Raw genomic sequence first — 16576 nt, 5'->3', positions numbered from 1 at the left:
AAGAAAATTCAATGGAGAGAGAATAGAATTTTAAACAAATGGTGCTGAAAGAACTGGAAATCCATCTGCAAAAACATGAATCTATATAGTGACCTTGTACCTTTCTCACAAATTAACTGAAAATGCATCATACACCTAAATGTAAAACAAAAACTAAAAAAACTTCTAGAAGATAACAGTTTACTTTGGGTTTGGTGACGATTTTTTTTGGATACAACACTGAAACAGTCTTTTGAAAGAAAAAATTGATATGTTGGACTTCTGCCATTCTGTGTGGCATACAAATTTTGTATATGCACTGTTTCTCTGTTTTTTCCACATATACACTTACTTATATGTAAATTTTTCAGATCAAGGAGAACAGATAAAGAAGGGAGGTAGATAAGACAACTTCATAATATTAGTTGCAAATTTGTGTTGTCATGTATTACTGTGATGAGCAAAAATAGACTCAAAATAATTTCTGTATACGATGTTTTTTCTTTTATTTTCTAATAATGCTACTTTGGGGAATAACTGGACAAAATGAATTCTGCTTTTTCTGGAAAGAAAATTTGGGTGAAAGAAAAACTAAATAAATATTTAAAATGCAGCTGGTGATCCAAGATGATGCTAGAGTAGCTCAGGCAGGGCACAGCTTTCTTGCAAAATATGGGATAAGGTAAAGAAGTCATCTGAGGGAGCTGCTTTGGGTATCTGTAGACCAGGAGAGTCTCACATGCATTGTCTGGGAGGGACTGGACTTGGAGAGATGGATAGGCTGAAGGGAAAACTGAGTTGATACCCCAGTGACTGGGAATGCCACCTGTCCCCCACCCCTGAGGCATACAGCCTTGGTAAAATCTGTGGCTTAGTGGCCAATGGAGAGGGGAAAGAATGTATTCCTCCCTGGAAAGAGGGCAGTGTGGCAGAGGGCTGAGTGTTGTTTCTCTTCAGCAAATATAACTGCCGTAACTTGCTGGTTTAGAAGAATGAATGGAAATTGAAGGATTCATCTCTGTGAAAGGATTTGCTGTGGAGGGCCATCTGCTGACCTGCCTGGAAAGTGAAGGAAGGCAGGCTTGTCTCTCCTGTTTCTTTCCCAGGCACAGCACATCTGGGCAAACCCCATTAGTGGCTTCCTACTCCCGTTTTGACTACTTAAACAGGGCAATCTTAAAGTTTTAGAAAAAATTTAATCTAAAAATCAAAGAAGAGCTGTGGAATAAAACCACAAGGCAAGAGAGAAACATTGATCCATAGAGCAAAATCACCAACATAATCAGATGTCTAGATATCAACAAAATATAATACCCATACTAAGGAACAGGAAGATATGGCCCAGCCAGAGGAACAAACCAAGATCCAGATGAAACACAGGACTTAAAACAACTAATCAATGATGTTCACACAAACCTCCTTAATTGAAGGAGATGAAGGAAAATATGACTAAAGAGATAAGGATATTAAAATGACACTGTGTGAGCATAAAGAACAATTTGAAAGCCTGTAAAAAAAAAAAAAGTAATGGAGTTTATGGGAATGAAAGCCACAATGGATGAGATTAAAAATACATTGGAGGCATGGATTCTGTGCTTTTCTCATTTTCTTCTTTCTTAATAAACTCTGTACTCCCTTGCCTAAAAAAATACATTAGTGGCATGTAACCGCAGATTTAAAACGTTTGAAGGATGAATAAGTGAATTTGAAGACAGAACATTTGAACTTGAAAAGATAGAAGACAGAGAGAGAAAAGAATGCAAAAAATCAAACAGGGTCTTAAAGAATTGATGACAACATGAAATGCACAAACATATGCATTATAGGTGTCCCAGAAGAGGAAGAGAACAGAAAAGGCATAGTAAGAATATGTGAGGAAAAACTCAATAAAAATTTTTCGACCCTTATGAAACATATGAATATCAATATTCAAGAAACACATCCTATCTCAAACAGAATAAATCTGAATAGACTTCAAGAATGTCATAGGCCAAAGATAAAGAGAGGATTTTGAGAATAGCAAGAGAAAAGCAATGTTATTACTGTAGCAGTTTGGCATTTTTCATGAATTCCAAAAATAGTTACTGGATTGTGTTTGTAAACTGGTCTGTCAGAGGTATCACTTTCAATTGATTAAATTATGATTAGGACTTTGATTGGTCCACATCAGTAGGGCATTGAGTCCCTGCCCCTTGGTGGGTGGGGACTCAGAGAAAAGGCATGGCAAAGGACAGAGTTGGGAGTTTTGAGCTGGAGCCTGGAAAGTGAACACACAGGAGGATACCGAGGAATAGAGACAGCTTCTTAGACATGGGAGAAGCCCTGGGGAGAGAGACCGAGCCGTTCATCTGATAGTCTACAGCTTGCTTTATGGAGAGAGCGTAGGAGCTAAGCCTGGAGAGAAACCGAGCCCCAGGAAGAGAGGAACGCAAGAAGCCTGAACTCTTGGCAGATGTCAGCAGCCATCTTGCCCCAATATGTGGCAATAGACTTTGGTGAGAGAAGTAACTTATGCTTTATGGCCAGGTAACTGAGCTTCTGTCCCAAATAAATACCCTTTATAAAAGCCAACAGATTTCTGATATTTTGCATCAGCACCCCTTAGGCTGACTAATACAATTATTATACTTACAAGGGAGCCTCAATAAGACTGATCTCTCATCAGAAACCATGGAGGCAGGAAGGTAGTATAAGATATATTTAAAGTACTAAAAGAGAAAAATTGCCAACCAAGAATTCAGTTTTCAGCAAAACTGTCCTTGAGAAATGAAGACAAGTTTAAAGTCTTTACACAGAAACAAAAACAGAGTATATTACCAAGAGACCAAATCTGCAAGAGATACTAGAGGGTGTGTTATAGCTTGATAGGAAAAGACAAGAGAGAGCGCCCTGGAGAAGAGTGCAAAAATGAAGAACATAAGTAAGAGAAACTCAAAGGGCTAAAAGACAACAGGAACAAAATACATGAAGTAAATAACACCTTTACAATAGTAACACTGAAAGTTAGGGATTGAACCCCCCAATTAAAAGACATAGACTGATAAAATGGAGGAAAAACCATGAGCCATCTGTTTGTTGTCTAGAAAAGACTCACCTTAGATGCAAGGACACAATCAGGCTGAAAGTGAAAGGTTGGAAAAAGATAGTCCATGCAAATAGCAGTCAAAAAAGAGCAGGAGTAGTGGTACTAATATTGGATAAAATAGATTTTAAATGCAAAACTGTTGTAAGAGATGAAGGAGGTTAATATATATTAATAAAAGGGACAATTCACCAAGAAGAAATAATAATAATATTTATGCACCTAATATAGATGCCCCCAAGTACACGAGACACACTGTTAAAATTGAAGGGAGAAATAGACATTTCTACAATACTATAATATGATGAATGAACTAGACCTAATGGATATTTATAGAGCATTGCACTCAAGAACAACACGATATACATTTTTCTCAAGTGCTCATGGATCTTTCTCCAGGATAAACTATATGCTGGGACATAAGTCAGATTGCAACAAATTTAAAAATGTTGAAATTAAATAAAACTCTTTGATCATAATGGAATAAAACCTGGAAATCAATAACAGGCAGAAAAAGGGAAATTCACAAATATATGGAGATTCAATAACATACTCTTAAATAATTAATGGGTCAAAGAAGAGATTGCAAAATAAACCAGTAAATACCTCAAAACAAATGAAAACAAGAGCACAACCTATCAAAACTTATGGGATACAGCAAAGGCAGTACTGAGAAGGAACTTTATGGCTCTCAATGCTTACATTAGAAAAGAAGAAAACTAAAATCAAAGACCTAACTGACACCAGTTAGAACTAAAAAAGAATAGCAAACCAATCCCTATGCAAGCAGAAGAAAAGAAATGGTAACGATTACAGCAGAAATAAATGAAATGGAGAATAAAAAACAAAACAAAACAGATAAAACCACAGAACCAAAAGTTGGTTCTTCATGAAGATCAACAAAATTGATAAACCCTTAGCTAGATTAACATAGAAAAAGAAAAGATGCAAATAAAGTCAGAAATGAGAAAAGTGACATTGCCAGTGACCCAGCAGAAATACAAGAGATCATAAGACATTACTATGAAGAGCTGTATACCAACAAACTAGACAACACTGATGAAACAGACAAATTTCTGGAAACACATGAACAAACTACACTGACCCTAGAAGAAACAGAAGACCTCAACAAACCAACCACAAACAAATGGAAACAATCATCAAAAATCTCCCCAAAATGAAAAGTCCAGGACCAGATGGCTTCACGAGGGGATTCCACCAATCATTTAAAGAATGATTGAGTCTTGCTCAATATCTTCCAAAATCTTCAACAGAAGGAATGCTACCAAACCCCTTCTATGAAGCTAACATCACCCTAATACCAAAGTCAAGAAAGATATTATGAAAAAAGAAAATTACGGAAGGATTTTGCAAAAATCTTCAACAAAATACTTGCTAACCAAATTCAAAAACATTTTTAAAAAAGTGGACCTCATGTCAAGTGGGCTTTAAACCAGGTATGCAAGGGTGGTTTGACATAAGAAAACCTATCAGTATAATACACCACAATAACAAACCGAAGGAGAAAAATTACATTATCATTTCAATAGATGCAGAGAAGAGATTTTACCAAATACAACATCCTTTCTTGATAAAAATACTCCTAAACATAGGAATAGAAGGAAATTTTCTCAATATGATAAAGTGCATATATGAAAAACCCACAGCTAGCATTGTACTCAATGGTGAAAGACCAAAAGCTTTCCCAATGAGATCAGGGAGAAATTAAGGATGCCTACTCCCTCCACTTTTACACAAGATGGTACTGAAAGTTCTAGCTAGAGCAATTAAGCAAGAAAAAGAAATAAAAGGTACCCAAATAGGAAAGGAAGAAGTAAGCTATTGCTGTTGCCTGCTGATATGATCCTATTCTTAGAACATCCCAAAAAATCCATGACAAAATGATTAGAACTTATGGACAATTTCAGCAAAGTGGTGGGATACAAGATTAATACACAAAAATCAATAGCATTTCTATATGCTACTAATGAGCAATCTGAGGAGGAAGTCAGAAGAAATTTATTTACAATAGTGACTAAAAGAATCAAATATTTAGAAATAAACTTAACCGAGGATATAAGGGACCTGTATTCAGAAAAGTATAAAACATTGCTAAATGAAGCCAAAGGTCATCTAAATAAATGAAAGAATATCCCATACTCATGAATTGGAAGACTAAATTTTATTAAGATGCTGTCAAGTCTACCCAAATTGATCTGTAAATTTAACCCAGTCCTGATAAATATTCTAATATCCTACTTTGTAGAGTTGGAAAATCCAATTATCAGATTTATCTGGAATGTTAAGCCAAAAGTATCTTTAAAAAGAACAAAGTTGGAGAACTCTCATTCCAGACTTTGAAACTTATTATCTAGCTACAGTGGTAAAAACAACACGGTACTGGCTTGAAGATAGATTGACCAATGGTATTGAATTGAGAATTTGGAAATAGAATTCTCCTGACCACATCTATGGTCAGGTGATTTTTCACAAGGCTGTCAAACCCACTCAGCTGGATCAGAATAGTCTATTCAACAAATGGTGCTTGGAAAACTAGATATCCATATATAAAAGAAAGAGGACCCATATATCACCCATTATACAAAAATTATTTCAAAATGAAGCAAGGATCTAAATATAAAAAACTAGAACCAGAAAACCTGAAGAAATTGTAGGGAATCTTCAAGATCTTTTGGCTGGTGTGGTTTCTTGGACCTTACACCCAAAGCATGAACAACAAAAGAAAAAATATATAAATGGGACTGCCTTAAAATTAAACACTTTTTTATTTGAAATGATTTTGTTAAGAAGATGAAAATACAGACAACTCAATGGTAAAAAAATCATTTGAAACCACATATCTGACAAGGTATTAATTTCCATGTTATATAAAGGGATCAAACAATTTAATGACAAAATGACAAACAGCACAATTTTTAAAAATGGGCAAAAGAATAGACAGTTTACTGAGATGGAAATACAAATGGCCAAAAGACACATGAAAAGATGTTCACCATCACTAGCTATTAGGGAAATAGATAGCAACTACAATGAGATATCACTTTATACCATACAGAATGGCCATTATTAAAAAAAACAGAAAACTACAAGTGTTGGAGAGGATGTGGAGAAAACACTCCTTCACTGTTGGTGATCCACAATTCTGCTACTGGCAATATATTCAGAACAGTTAAAAGCAAGGATGCAAACAGATATTTGCACATCATGTTCATAGTGGCATTATTCACAGTTGCTAAAAGTTGGAAGCAATCTGTGTGTCTGTCATCTAATGAATGGGTAAAAAAGATGTGATATATTCCTATGATGGAATACTGTTCCACTTTAAGAAGAAATCATTTGGGGAAGCACATGACAATGTAGAAGAACCTTGTGGATATTATATTGACTGAAGTAAGCCAGACACAAAAGGATGAATATTGTATACTTTCACTGATCTGAACTAAATACAATGACTAGACTTAAGGAGTTGGGACTCTGAAGTTGGTGGGAGACAGAATGTGGTTTGAGAAGGGGGAGATGATGCCAAATGTATGTAGAATGTTTAATAACGTCAAGTGTAAATTTGTGGTGATGGATGAACTTGATGGTAACAAATTATAACAAACTGGATATAGATGTGTTTGTGGCTGAAACGAGTGGTCTAGGGTGGTTAATTTTAGTTGGAGGACAGCTGGAAGATAATATAGGGAATGTATAAAAATGATTTTGGTGGCAGATGAGGATTTTGGTTAATAACGTAAATACAGGAATGTTCTGCAAGGTGTTAATGTTTCAATACATGGGGAAAATATAATTAATGTAATTTCTAGACTATATTTAGCATTGTAATGTTTTTGTAATGAAAACAAAGAAGGTACTATATTAATTGTAAAGGTAAAAAAAAAGAATATGGGGTTGATTTTTTGAGATATGACTTTGATTAATCATTTTTTCTCTTCGTTTTTTTTTTTTTTTTCATTAATAAGGAGACCTTGACTATGCCATCTGACTAATTTATGCTCATCTGTATATCTTACTAGAGGAACAGTTGTGTTAGTTGGAATTAGCTGAGCTTAAAGTGCTGCCTGGACAGAACTTTTTAAGAATAATGCTTCCATAACTTGTTGAGCTGCCTTTTTCTGTTATTGTATTTTTTGAATTTGAAGTAAAGTTTGAAAAAAAAAAAGAATCTAAATAATTTTTCTTCCTTCCTCCCTCTCTGCCTACTCCCTTCCTTCCCCTGCCCCATTTCTTTTTTTCTTCTTTTTTTGTATTTCCAAAGAGCGAAACTAACATCAGATGCAGAGAAGGAATCAGTTATGATGTTTGGACGGAACCTTCGTCAGCTCCTTTTAACAAGCCCTGTTCCAGGGCGCACCTTGATGGGAGTGGATCCTGGTTATAAACATGGTTGCAAATTAGCTATAATTTCTCCTACCAGTAAGCATATCTTTCAGCTTTTCATATAAAAGTTGTTCAGTTGTTCATAAGATTCATTTTATGTATTTTATGAGGGTTTGGAAATAATGTCAATTTTCAAGGCTAGGAAATGTTTTTCTCATACTCAGGAATATAGGAACTAGAGAATCAAACTTCATATTTCTCTTATTTGTTGATAACACCATTGTTTATGCTCTTATGTCACAATGGAGATATTAACAATTAATTAGGCCCAGACTTTAGAGCACTTTAACTTTATTTCACTATCAACTTCTGTTTGTTATGATGCATTTATAGATTATGCATGCCAATTCTGTATGTATTTTAAATATCACAAGACATTTTTTGTCTCAGGTAGTAAATATTTTTTCCCTATTTATCTATATATTTAATTTTCCTCGTGTTCTTCATTTCTGTGTTCCCATTTAAGAGCATTTTTTTTTCTGCCTGAAGAACTCTATGCCCTCTTTTTTTTTTTTTTTTTTTTTTTTTTTTTAATTTTTTTATTTTTTATTGACTTTGTAATAATATTACATTAAAAATATATATGTTAGGTCCCATTCAACCCCACCCCCCCACCCCCCCTCTCCCCCCCCCCCCAACAACACTCGTTCCCATCATCATGACACATCCATTGGATTTGGTAAGTACATCTTTGGGCACCTCTGCACCTCATATACATTGGTTCACATCATGGCCCATACTCTCCTCTATTCCATCATGTAGGCCCTGTGAGGATTTACAATGTCCGGTGATTACCTCTGAAGCACCATCCAGGGCAGCTCCATGTCCCGAAGACGCCTCCACCTCTCATCTCTTCCTGCCTTTCCCCATACCCTTTGTCCATTATGTCCACTTTTCCCAATCCAATGCCACCTCTTCTATGTGGACACTGGATTGGTTGTGTCCATTGCACCTTTATGTCAAGAGGAGGCTCAGATTCCACCTGGATGCTGGATGCAATCCTCCCATTTTCAGTTGTAATCACTCTAGGCTCCATGGTGTGGTGGTTGTCCTTCTTCACCTCCATCTTAGCTGAGTGTGGTAAGTCCAATAAATCAGATTGTAGGTGCTGGAGTCTGTTGAGGCTCAGGATCTGGCTATCACATTGTCAGTCCAGAGATTCAAATCCCCTAAATATATCTTAAACCCCAACATTAACTGCACCTCCAGCACATTAGCATGAAAGTCTTATGAAGGGAGATCCCATCTGAGTCCAGATTCATCACACATAAACACCATTTCCAAAGAGGGGCCATCTGCCCTGGTAGTTAACCCCATCGGCCATGACCATAACTCCCATGGGTCTCTTTAGCCCTCAAAGGAACCAATATCTGGGGGTTGTATCTGCTTTATCTGTCTCTCTGACTCTGCTCAGTTGTGCATGAGGGCAAACCTTCTGCCAGCCTCCAGACTCTTTTTTAGAAACTCGTAGCCATATAAACTCATTTCTCCTTTCCATTTCCCCCTTACTTTAGGTCAAACAGCATTTTAAAGTCATGGTATTTTATGTAGACATGGATATTCTGCTGATCCGCATTGAACCTTCCGTATAAGGTCATTTTCCAGTTGCATCATCAGTTGGTAGTTGATAGTGGTCCCTCGTTGCCAGGGAGGCTCATCCCCGGGTGTCATGTCCCACGCTGGGGGGAAGGCATTGCATTTACATGCTGAGTTTTATGCCCTCTTTATGTAATAGTTTTACCTTGAGTTTTAAAAGACATTTTTGCTGGGTATAGGATTCTTAATTGACAGTTTATTTCAGCTATTAAGGGATTTCATTTTTCTTTTTTTTTTTTTTTCCCTGACTAACATAGTTTCTGTTTAGAAGTAAACTTTAAATATAAGCAATATATCTTTTTTCCTTGGGCTGCTGCCCAGATTTTCTCTTTGTAGTTTTCAAACATTTTTTTTTAATGATGTACATACCTACCTGTGTTATTTTATTTTTAATTTTAATTTAATTTAATTTATTTAAAATTTTAATTAAAAAAATTTTTTGCAAGCATCTTGCTTGGATTTTGTAAAGATTCTCAAATCTTTTTCTAAACTCCAGCTACAAATATATCAAACTTCTTTATTGACTCTTCTATTTTCTATTCTGTTGCTTTATTTTCTATTGATCATCTTTAAGTTAACTAATCCTCTATGTTGCTGTATCTAATCTGCTATTAAATCCATCTATTGAGTTTTTTATTTAAGTTATTATGTTTTTCAGTTTCAGAATTTGCATTTGATACTTAAAAAATGTTCTGCGTTGAATGTCTCCACCTGTTTTAGTTTTTCTGGCCACTAATGCAAATATCATGAGACATGAATTGTCTTACACAATGGGATTTTATTGACAATTGTTTTGAGGTTAGGAGAAATCCAAATCAAGGTGATACTTTCTCCCAGAAGGCTGAACTTGTTTGAAGGAGGGCTGGATCAGGAAAGTTTTTCTAGCTGTATATCTATAATTTCCCCTTCTATTTCCAAATTAGTGAGAAAAAAATCCCCGTGTGGATAGAGAGATAGATCCATCTTCTGCTTCCTGAAATCTGCTTCTCTTTTGCTTTCCATACTTTAATCTGAACTTTCATTTTCCCTTATCCTTACTGTCCTTAACACTTGTGCAGTTAGAATATAATTCCCAATGGTTTCTTTTCAGAGTAAGGCTTTGTATTGGAAAGGATCTTCTACGTGTTATTTTCAAGAGTTCATAGGGCTTAGAGTTTTCCAGCCCCTTCCAAATTTACTGGGCAGTCTTTGCACTGAAAATCTCTCAGTTTTATTTAGCTGCTATTCTTCAACTGACCTGTTGTGCTTTCCAGACAGTTTTGGGAATTTTCTGTTCTCAGGTTCATCAAATACTCCATTGCTGTTCTCTGCTTCTCTACTTCTGACCCCAGAAATGCAGATACCATGTAGCCTTGGGCACTGTTCCTAGGTGCTCATTTTTTGGGTTTTGTGGGGGATACTTTGTTACCTTGGTTGTAGAGGTAGTCCTGTGCTTTTAACTTTGTTCTCCTAATTGTGCTCTTTCTATGCTCCTCATTTTTATTATAAATTGCAAGTATATTTTATCAAATGTTTTTTCTCTTTTCTGAAAGTGTACCTAATATTACTATTATGTTTCTTGACTGTTTTGTTTTTATTTTTTAAAATTTATTCTCCCCTCCACCCCGCCCCCACTCCCCAGTTTTCTGTTCTCTATGTGCATTTGCTGTGTGTTCCTCTGTCCGCTTGGATTCTTGTCAGCTGCATCCGGAATCTGTGTCTCGTTTTTGTTGCATCATCTAGCTGCATCGCCATTCTTGGGCAGTCTGCACTTTTTTCACACTGGGTAGCTCTCCTTACAGGGCGCATTTCTTGCCTTGGGGCTCCCCTACATGGGGGACACTTCTGCATGGCACGGCACTCGTGCAAATCAGCACTGCGTGTGGGCCAGCTCATCACATGGGTCAGGAGGCCCTTGGTTTGAACCTTGGACCTCCCATGTGGTAGGCAGACGCCATATCCGTTGGGTCAAATCTCCTTCCCAGTCCTATTTTCTTTTACAACTTGCCTAATAAGATTGGTGATTAAGTTTTGTAATTTCTTAAGAATTGTTTATTATTTTCTTTTTTTTTCCCTAAGGTCAGATACTTCACACTGATGTGGTCTACTTGCACTGTGGACAAGGCTTCCGAGAGGCAGAGAAAATAAAGAGGCTTTTGCTGAATTTCAAGTATGAAAATAAGTAATATTTTAAGAACTTCTGTGGCTCAGCCAATCAGAGATAACTTTGAAACACTTAATTTGGAGGGAGGGACTCAGGGAACTTACTTGATGAAACAAGTGAAACAATGCTGGCATAAATTGCTTGGGAACTCTATGTTTGGAGACTCCAAAGAATTGCTGTTCCCTTCCTCTGCTACCTTCACTAAATACAGGTGGTGACATGAGCGAATGTGAGCATTTGCTTCTTCTTTTTGGGCTTTTTTTCCCCCCAGTGAATCTGAGGGCTGGATGTGGTAGTTGTATCTTCAGAAATTATTTGACAACTTGCCATGTAATTCAATTATAATGCCTTTATTATGGCTTAGAATGTGCCAGAGTTTACTTACCTATGTATAATTTGTTTCCTTCTGGATGGGAAGAAAATTGACTGGTCTTGAGATTGTATGACAGTAAAATATTTCTCCACTGCCTTTTATATTAAATGCAGGGGTTTTACCTGGAGCAATGTCTTTTATTCTGTTTAAGTCTAAGTTTCCCTTGTGAAACAGTGGAAAGGTTGCTTGCACATATTAAAGAATAAGAGCATCTTATAATAGTATTTATGCATTTTCTATGTTTTCTCCTGATTTATTTCAAAGCATACCTGGAGCTTATCCAGTTTCTTATCCTATTTCTCCCTTGAAGCTGCAGCACAGTTGTGATCGGAAATGGAACTGCTTGTCGGGAAACAGAAGCTTACTTTGCTGACCTAATAATGAAAAATTATTTTTCACCACTGGATGTTGTTTACTGGTAAGGATGTTAAGAATACCTTTTTCTGGTGAAGCATAGGAACTTCTAAAGTTCATTTGGGGATGAATTATTCTCTTTTTAAGATATACATCTTGTTTGTCCTCCAAACCACTTCTTTTTTTAATCTGTCTAATCTATCTATCTAACTATCTTTCTATCTGTCTGTCTGTCTGTCTATCTATCTATCTATCTATCTATCTATCTATTCATTCTATCTATCTATTTTGAAGTTCCAGGGCCAAAGATTGAACCCAGGACCTTGTATGTGGGAAGCCAGTGCTCAACCACTGAGCCACATTGGCTCCCCTCCAAACCACTTCTTTGTTTTTTTTAAAGATTTTTAAATTTCTCTCCCCTTCCACTCCTCCCCCAGTTGTCTGCTCTCTGTGTCCATTTGCTGTTTGTTCTTCCGTGTCTGCTTCTATTCTTGTCAGCAGCACTGGGAATCTGTCTCTTTTTGTTGCGTCATCTTGCTGCGTCAGCTCTCCATGTGTGCAGCACCACTCCTGGGCAGGCTGAACTTTCTTTCCTGCTGGGTGGTTCTCCTTACGGGCTGCACTCCTTGTACATGGGACTCCCCTACGTGGGGGGACACCCCAAACCACCACTTATACACAAGAGCTTTGTAGGATAATGTAAAATGTCTATGTCTTGTAGAAATTTAAGGCAGGAATGTATAGCAGGGCAATGTCCTGAAACCTTCACAGAAGCAACACATTAGTGCTTACCTAGTTTCATGAGATTTTCCAGACTGTTCATTGTGTGAGGGCTCTAGCTGACTCTTGACTGTTAGGTAAGAAGGTGTGTGAGGTTAGTAGCTATGGCTGGATACCATAGCCTTCTCCCCAAATTTTGATGCATATGAATCACTGATCTTTGAAATTGAAAGCCACAGTAAGTATTCTGAATTAAAAATATTTATGATGTTCCTTTCTTATTTGTCTCTTGGTCACAAGCTTTAATTTCATGTAGGTATACAGATAACTACTGAATAGCTTTGAATTAGTGTGGCCCCATTTCTCCAGTCTTGCCCTCTAAATCTGTAGCAGTTCTTCTTTTTATTCAGCATTGTTTCCCACATTCCTTTTGTTTCTCAAGCTACTGCAAATATCAAGTCCCAAAGGATTTAATTATAGGAGAGCTTAGTTATTAATATAATGATGGATTTCCAGTGGAGAGCACTCAGGAGTCATCATCCACCACTTGTTGAGAAATTTAATATCTAAGAATATCCAACTGATGAATGGCTGACAGACTGTAAAAACAAAACAGAAAGAAAAATCCAACGCAGGAAGAAGAATGCTATGGTCCGTTTAGGTAGGCCAAAGAGAGGGGCTAGGTATTTAGTGTATTATTCCGTGTGCCAAGTTAAAAATGTAGGTAAGTTAGGAAAACCATGGGGGAAGTCATCCAAAAATTCAAATCCTAATTACCAAAGAAGAAAAAAAATAACAGGGGATTTGCAGAACATAACGATGTTTTGGCTTATTTATCACACATTTTTTAAGGCTGGAAGTGTTTGCAAAAAGAATACAATATTACATGGTGTTATTTGTTTAAAGTATGTACTAGAATGATTTGCTATTTTCAAATCTCTGGCTCATTGTAGGTACTCATTTTATTTTTTGAATGTCTGAATATTTGTTTCCCTTAATGTTAAATTGTCACACTATTTTTTGCTTTTTTTCTCTTATTTGTCTTTTCTAAATAAAGACATTTTCTTGTAGCAATTGTGAAAATTGATGAAATGTTGAAGTGGCTTAACTCCTTAAGAGACATTTGTTTTTTTGTTTTTTTGAGACATTTGTTTTTATTTGCTATGTATCCAATTTCTCCTACGTTGAAACCTTCTTAAACCAGGGACCATACTTTTATTTACATATACTCCTTTCACATTAAACACATTTCTTTACTAAAGCTATTTTAATATGTTTATTGGCCATTTGTGTTACTTTTTTGGTGAGTGGCTTATTCGTGCCCTTTGCCCATTTTTTCCCCCTATTGGGGGATTTCATCCCATTCATGATGACTTAAAAAAATGCCTTTATATACTAATGATTGATCTTTATATTTTAATATTTGCAAATGGCTCAAATAGTTTTCTCCATTTTATGTTTGTATTTTATGCTTTATTTGATAAAGAATTTAAAGTTTTTGTTTTCTCAGAATTATCAGTCTTTTTCTTCATGGTTTTTGAGTTTTATGTTATGCTTGAATTTAGAACATTAAAAAATATGTAATTTTTTGTAATAGAAAATACAAGCCTTTCTTATGTCCAAGCCTCTTTCAAGTTCTTATTTCTCTGAGTTTCCTTGTGAAGCCATTATCCTCTCAGTTACTTTTATGGTTGCTTTGAAGCTTCATAGTCTAAGAAACCAAAAATTAGCTAAAGAACCGCAATCAGTTTAGATAACATTATCAGAGACTTGAAGGTTGTTAAATAACCTGGAAAAAAAAAAAAAAAGAATGGATGCTTTTACCCCTTTTCTTTCTTAAGCCCTTTATTCACCCAAATATGGTGTAGCAGTTTGATATGGTTATGAATCCCAAAAATATTTATTGGATTATGTTTGTAATCTGGTCTGTACCTAGGCATGATTGAATTATGATTAGGGCTTTTATTGGGCCACGTCATTAGGGTGTTGAGTCCCTGCCCCTTGGTGGGTGGGGACTCACAGATAAAAGGCATGGCAAAGGACAGGGTCTAGGGTTCTTAATGTTGGAGTTTTGATGTTGGAGTATGATGCTGAAGTCTTAAGCTGATGCCCTGGGAAGTAAGCACACAGAGGAAAGAGAAGCAAGCCCCAGGAAGGGAGAAAACCAGGAAGCCTGAACCCTTAAAGATGTCGGCAGCCTTCTTACTCCAAAACATGAAAATAGACTTTGGTGAAGGAAGTAACTTGTGTTTTATGGCCTGGTATCTGTAAGCTCCTACCACCAATAAATACCCTTTATAAAAACTAACCAATTTCTGGTATTTTACATGACTAATACGTATGGTGGTGTTTTTTTTTAAAGATTTCTTTTTTATTTATCTCCCCCTTGTCACTTGCTTGCTCTCTGCTCTCTGTGTCCATTCGCTGTGAGTTCTTCTGTGTCTGCTTGTCTCCCTTTGTTGCATCATCTTGCTGCATCAGCTCTCTGCAGGCACAGGCAGTCAGCTCTCCGCGGGCACAGACTGTCAGCTCTCCACAGGTGTGGGCCCTGAGAAGCGAACCCAGGGCCATATGGTAGACCAATTGATTGAGCCACATCTGCTTCCCTGGTGTTTTTTAACAGCAGAGCCACTTGATTTCTTCCTTTCCTTCCCCACCTCTCCCTTTTCCCTCCCTTTCTCTTTTCCTATTCTTTTGCTCCCTCCATCCTTTCCTCATTCACTCCTTTCCTTCTTTTCCTTAAATCTCTTGTTTGGTTGTTTCATAACTGAGTCATCTATTGTTGTTTGAGAACTGGATTATTTCCAGTCTTTGATGTATCTTTATTTCTAGAACTCGTAGTCCAGAGTTACTGTCAATTTCAATATTTTTTGCAGGTTTATTTAATATATTTGTAATGAGCTTAGGAGAGAGAGCATTTCTGTTTTTTTTTTTTTCCTTAAAGATTTATTTTATTTTATTTCTCTCCCCTTTCCTCCTATTGTCTGTTCTCTGTGTCCATTTGCTGTGTGTCTTGCGTCCACTTGCATTATCTGGCAGAACTGGGAAAATGCGTCTTTTTTTTTTTGCCAATCTTGTTGCGTCAGCTCTCCATGTGTGCGGCGCCACTCCTGGGCGGGCTGTGCTTTTTTCATGTGGGGCGTCTCTCCTTACAGGGTGCACTCCTTGTGTGTGGGACACTCCTATGCAGGGGCACTCCTGCATGGCTCGGCTCTCCTTGTGTGCGGCAGCACTCCGCGTGAGTCAGCTTACCACATGGGTCAGGAAGCCCTGGGGATCGAACCCTCGGTTCTCCATATGGTAGATGGATGCTCTGTCAGTTGAGCCACATCTGCTTCCACATTTCTGATTTTAGATTTACCATTGGCAGTTTAATCTGAAGAATATTGATATGTTGGTAAGAAAACTAAGTATCAGACTATTTATTATTCCTTTTGTCATTATGTAGCATTTTAAGCTGCTTTAGTTTTCTGTTTGATGTTTATTGGAATTCTTGTACCTGCAGGATGATGTCTTTTCGTTCTTCAAAATCTCAGCCATTACTCATCAAATATTGTCTGTATCTCATTCTCTCTTCTCCCTCTGTAAATCTAATTATGTATATTCAGCTTTCTCACTCTATCCTCCATGTCTTTTAACCTTTCTCTTTTCATTTACCATCTCTTGTCTTCCTGGGCTGCTTTATGGTTGATTTCTTCAAGACTTTTCTTCCCAGTCCACTGGATTTTCCTTGAGCTGTTAAGTTCATCCATTGAATTTTATTTCAGTTATTATATTTTTCACTTCTAGAAATTCTTAAACAATTTCATGAACTTTGACATGTACACTCCCATGAAACTTTAACCATAATCAAAATAATGAATAAATCCATTAGCCTCCAAAATTTGCTTGTGCTTTGTAATCCACCCTTCCCTCCCTGTCCCTT

At 36.7% G+C, this 16576-nt stretch overlaps 1 protein-coding gene across 4 annotated transcripts in view; it reads left to right on the top strand.

Annotated features, from left to right (window-relative positions):
• SRBD1 (S1 RNA binding domain 1) overlaps nt 1-16576 on the top strand; it is a 261168-nt gene that overhangs the window by 58857 nt on the left and 185735 nt on the right. For all 4 annotated transcript variants that reach the window (XM_004447327.3, XM_023588117.3, XM_004447328.4 and 1 more), the window contains exons 12-14: nt 7344-7501; nt 11120-11210; nt 11888-11995. In XM_004447327.3, the coding sequence (XP_004447384.1) occupies nt 7344-7501; nt 11120-11210; nt 11888-11995 (357 nt within the window). The remainder of the gene's footprint in view (nt 1-7343; nt 7502-11119; nt 11211-11887; nt 11996-16576) is intronic.

This window comes from Dasypus novemcinctus, chromosome 17 (assembly GCF_030445035.2).
Source record: "Dasypus novemcinctus isolate mDasNov1 chromosome 17, mDasNov1.1.hap2, whole genome shotgun sequence".
Lineage (NCBI taxonomy): Eukaryota > Metazoa > Chordata > Mammalia > Cingulata > Dasypodidae > Dasypus > Dasypus novemcinctus.
Note: the sequence above shows the minus strand (reverse complement) of the source record. Positions and strands in the feature narration are given on the sequence as shown.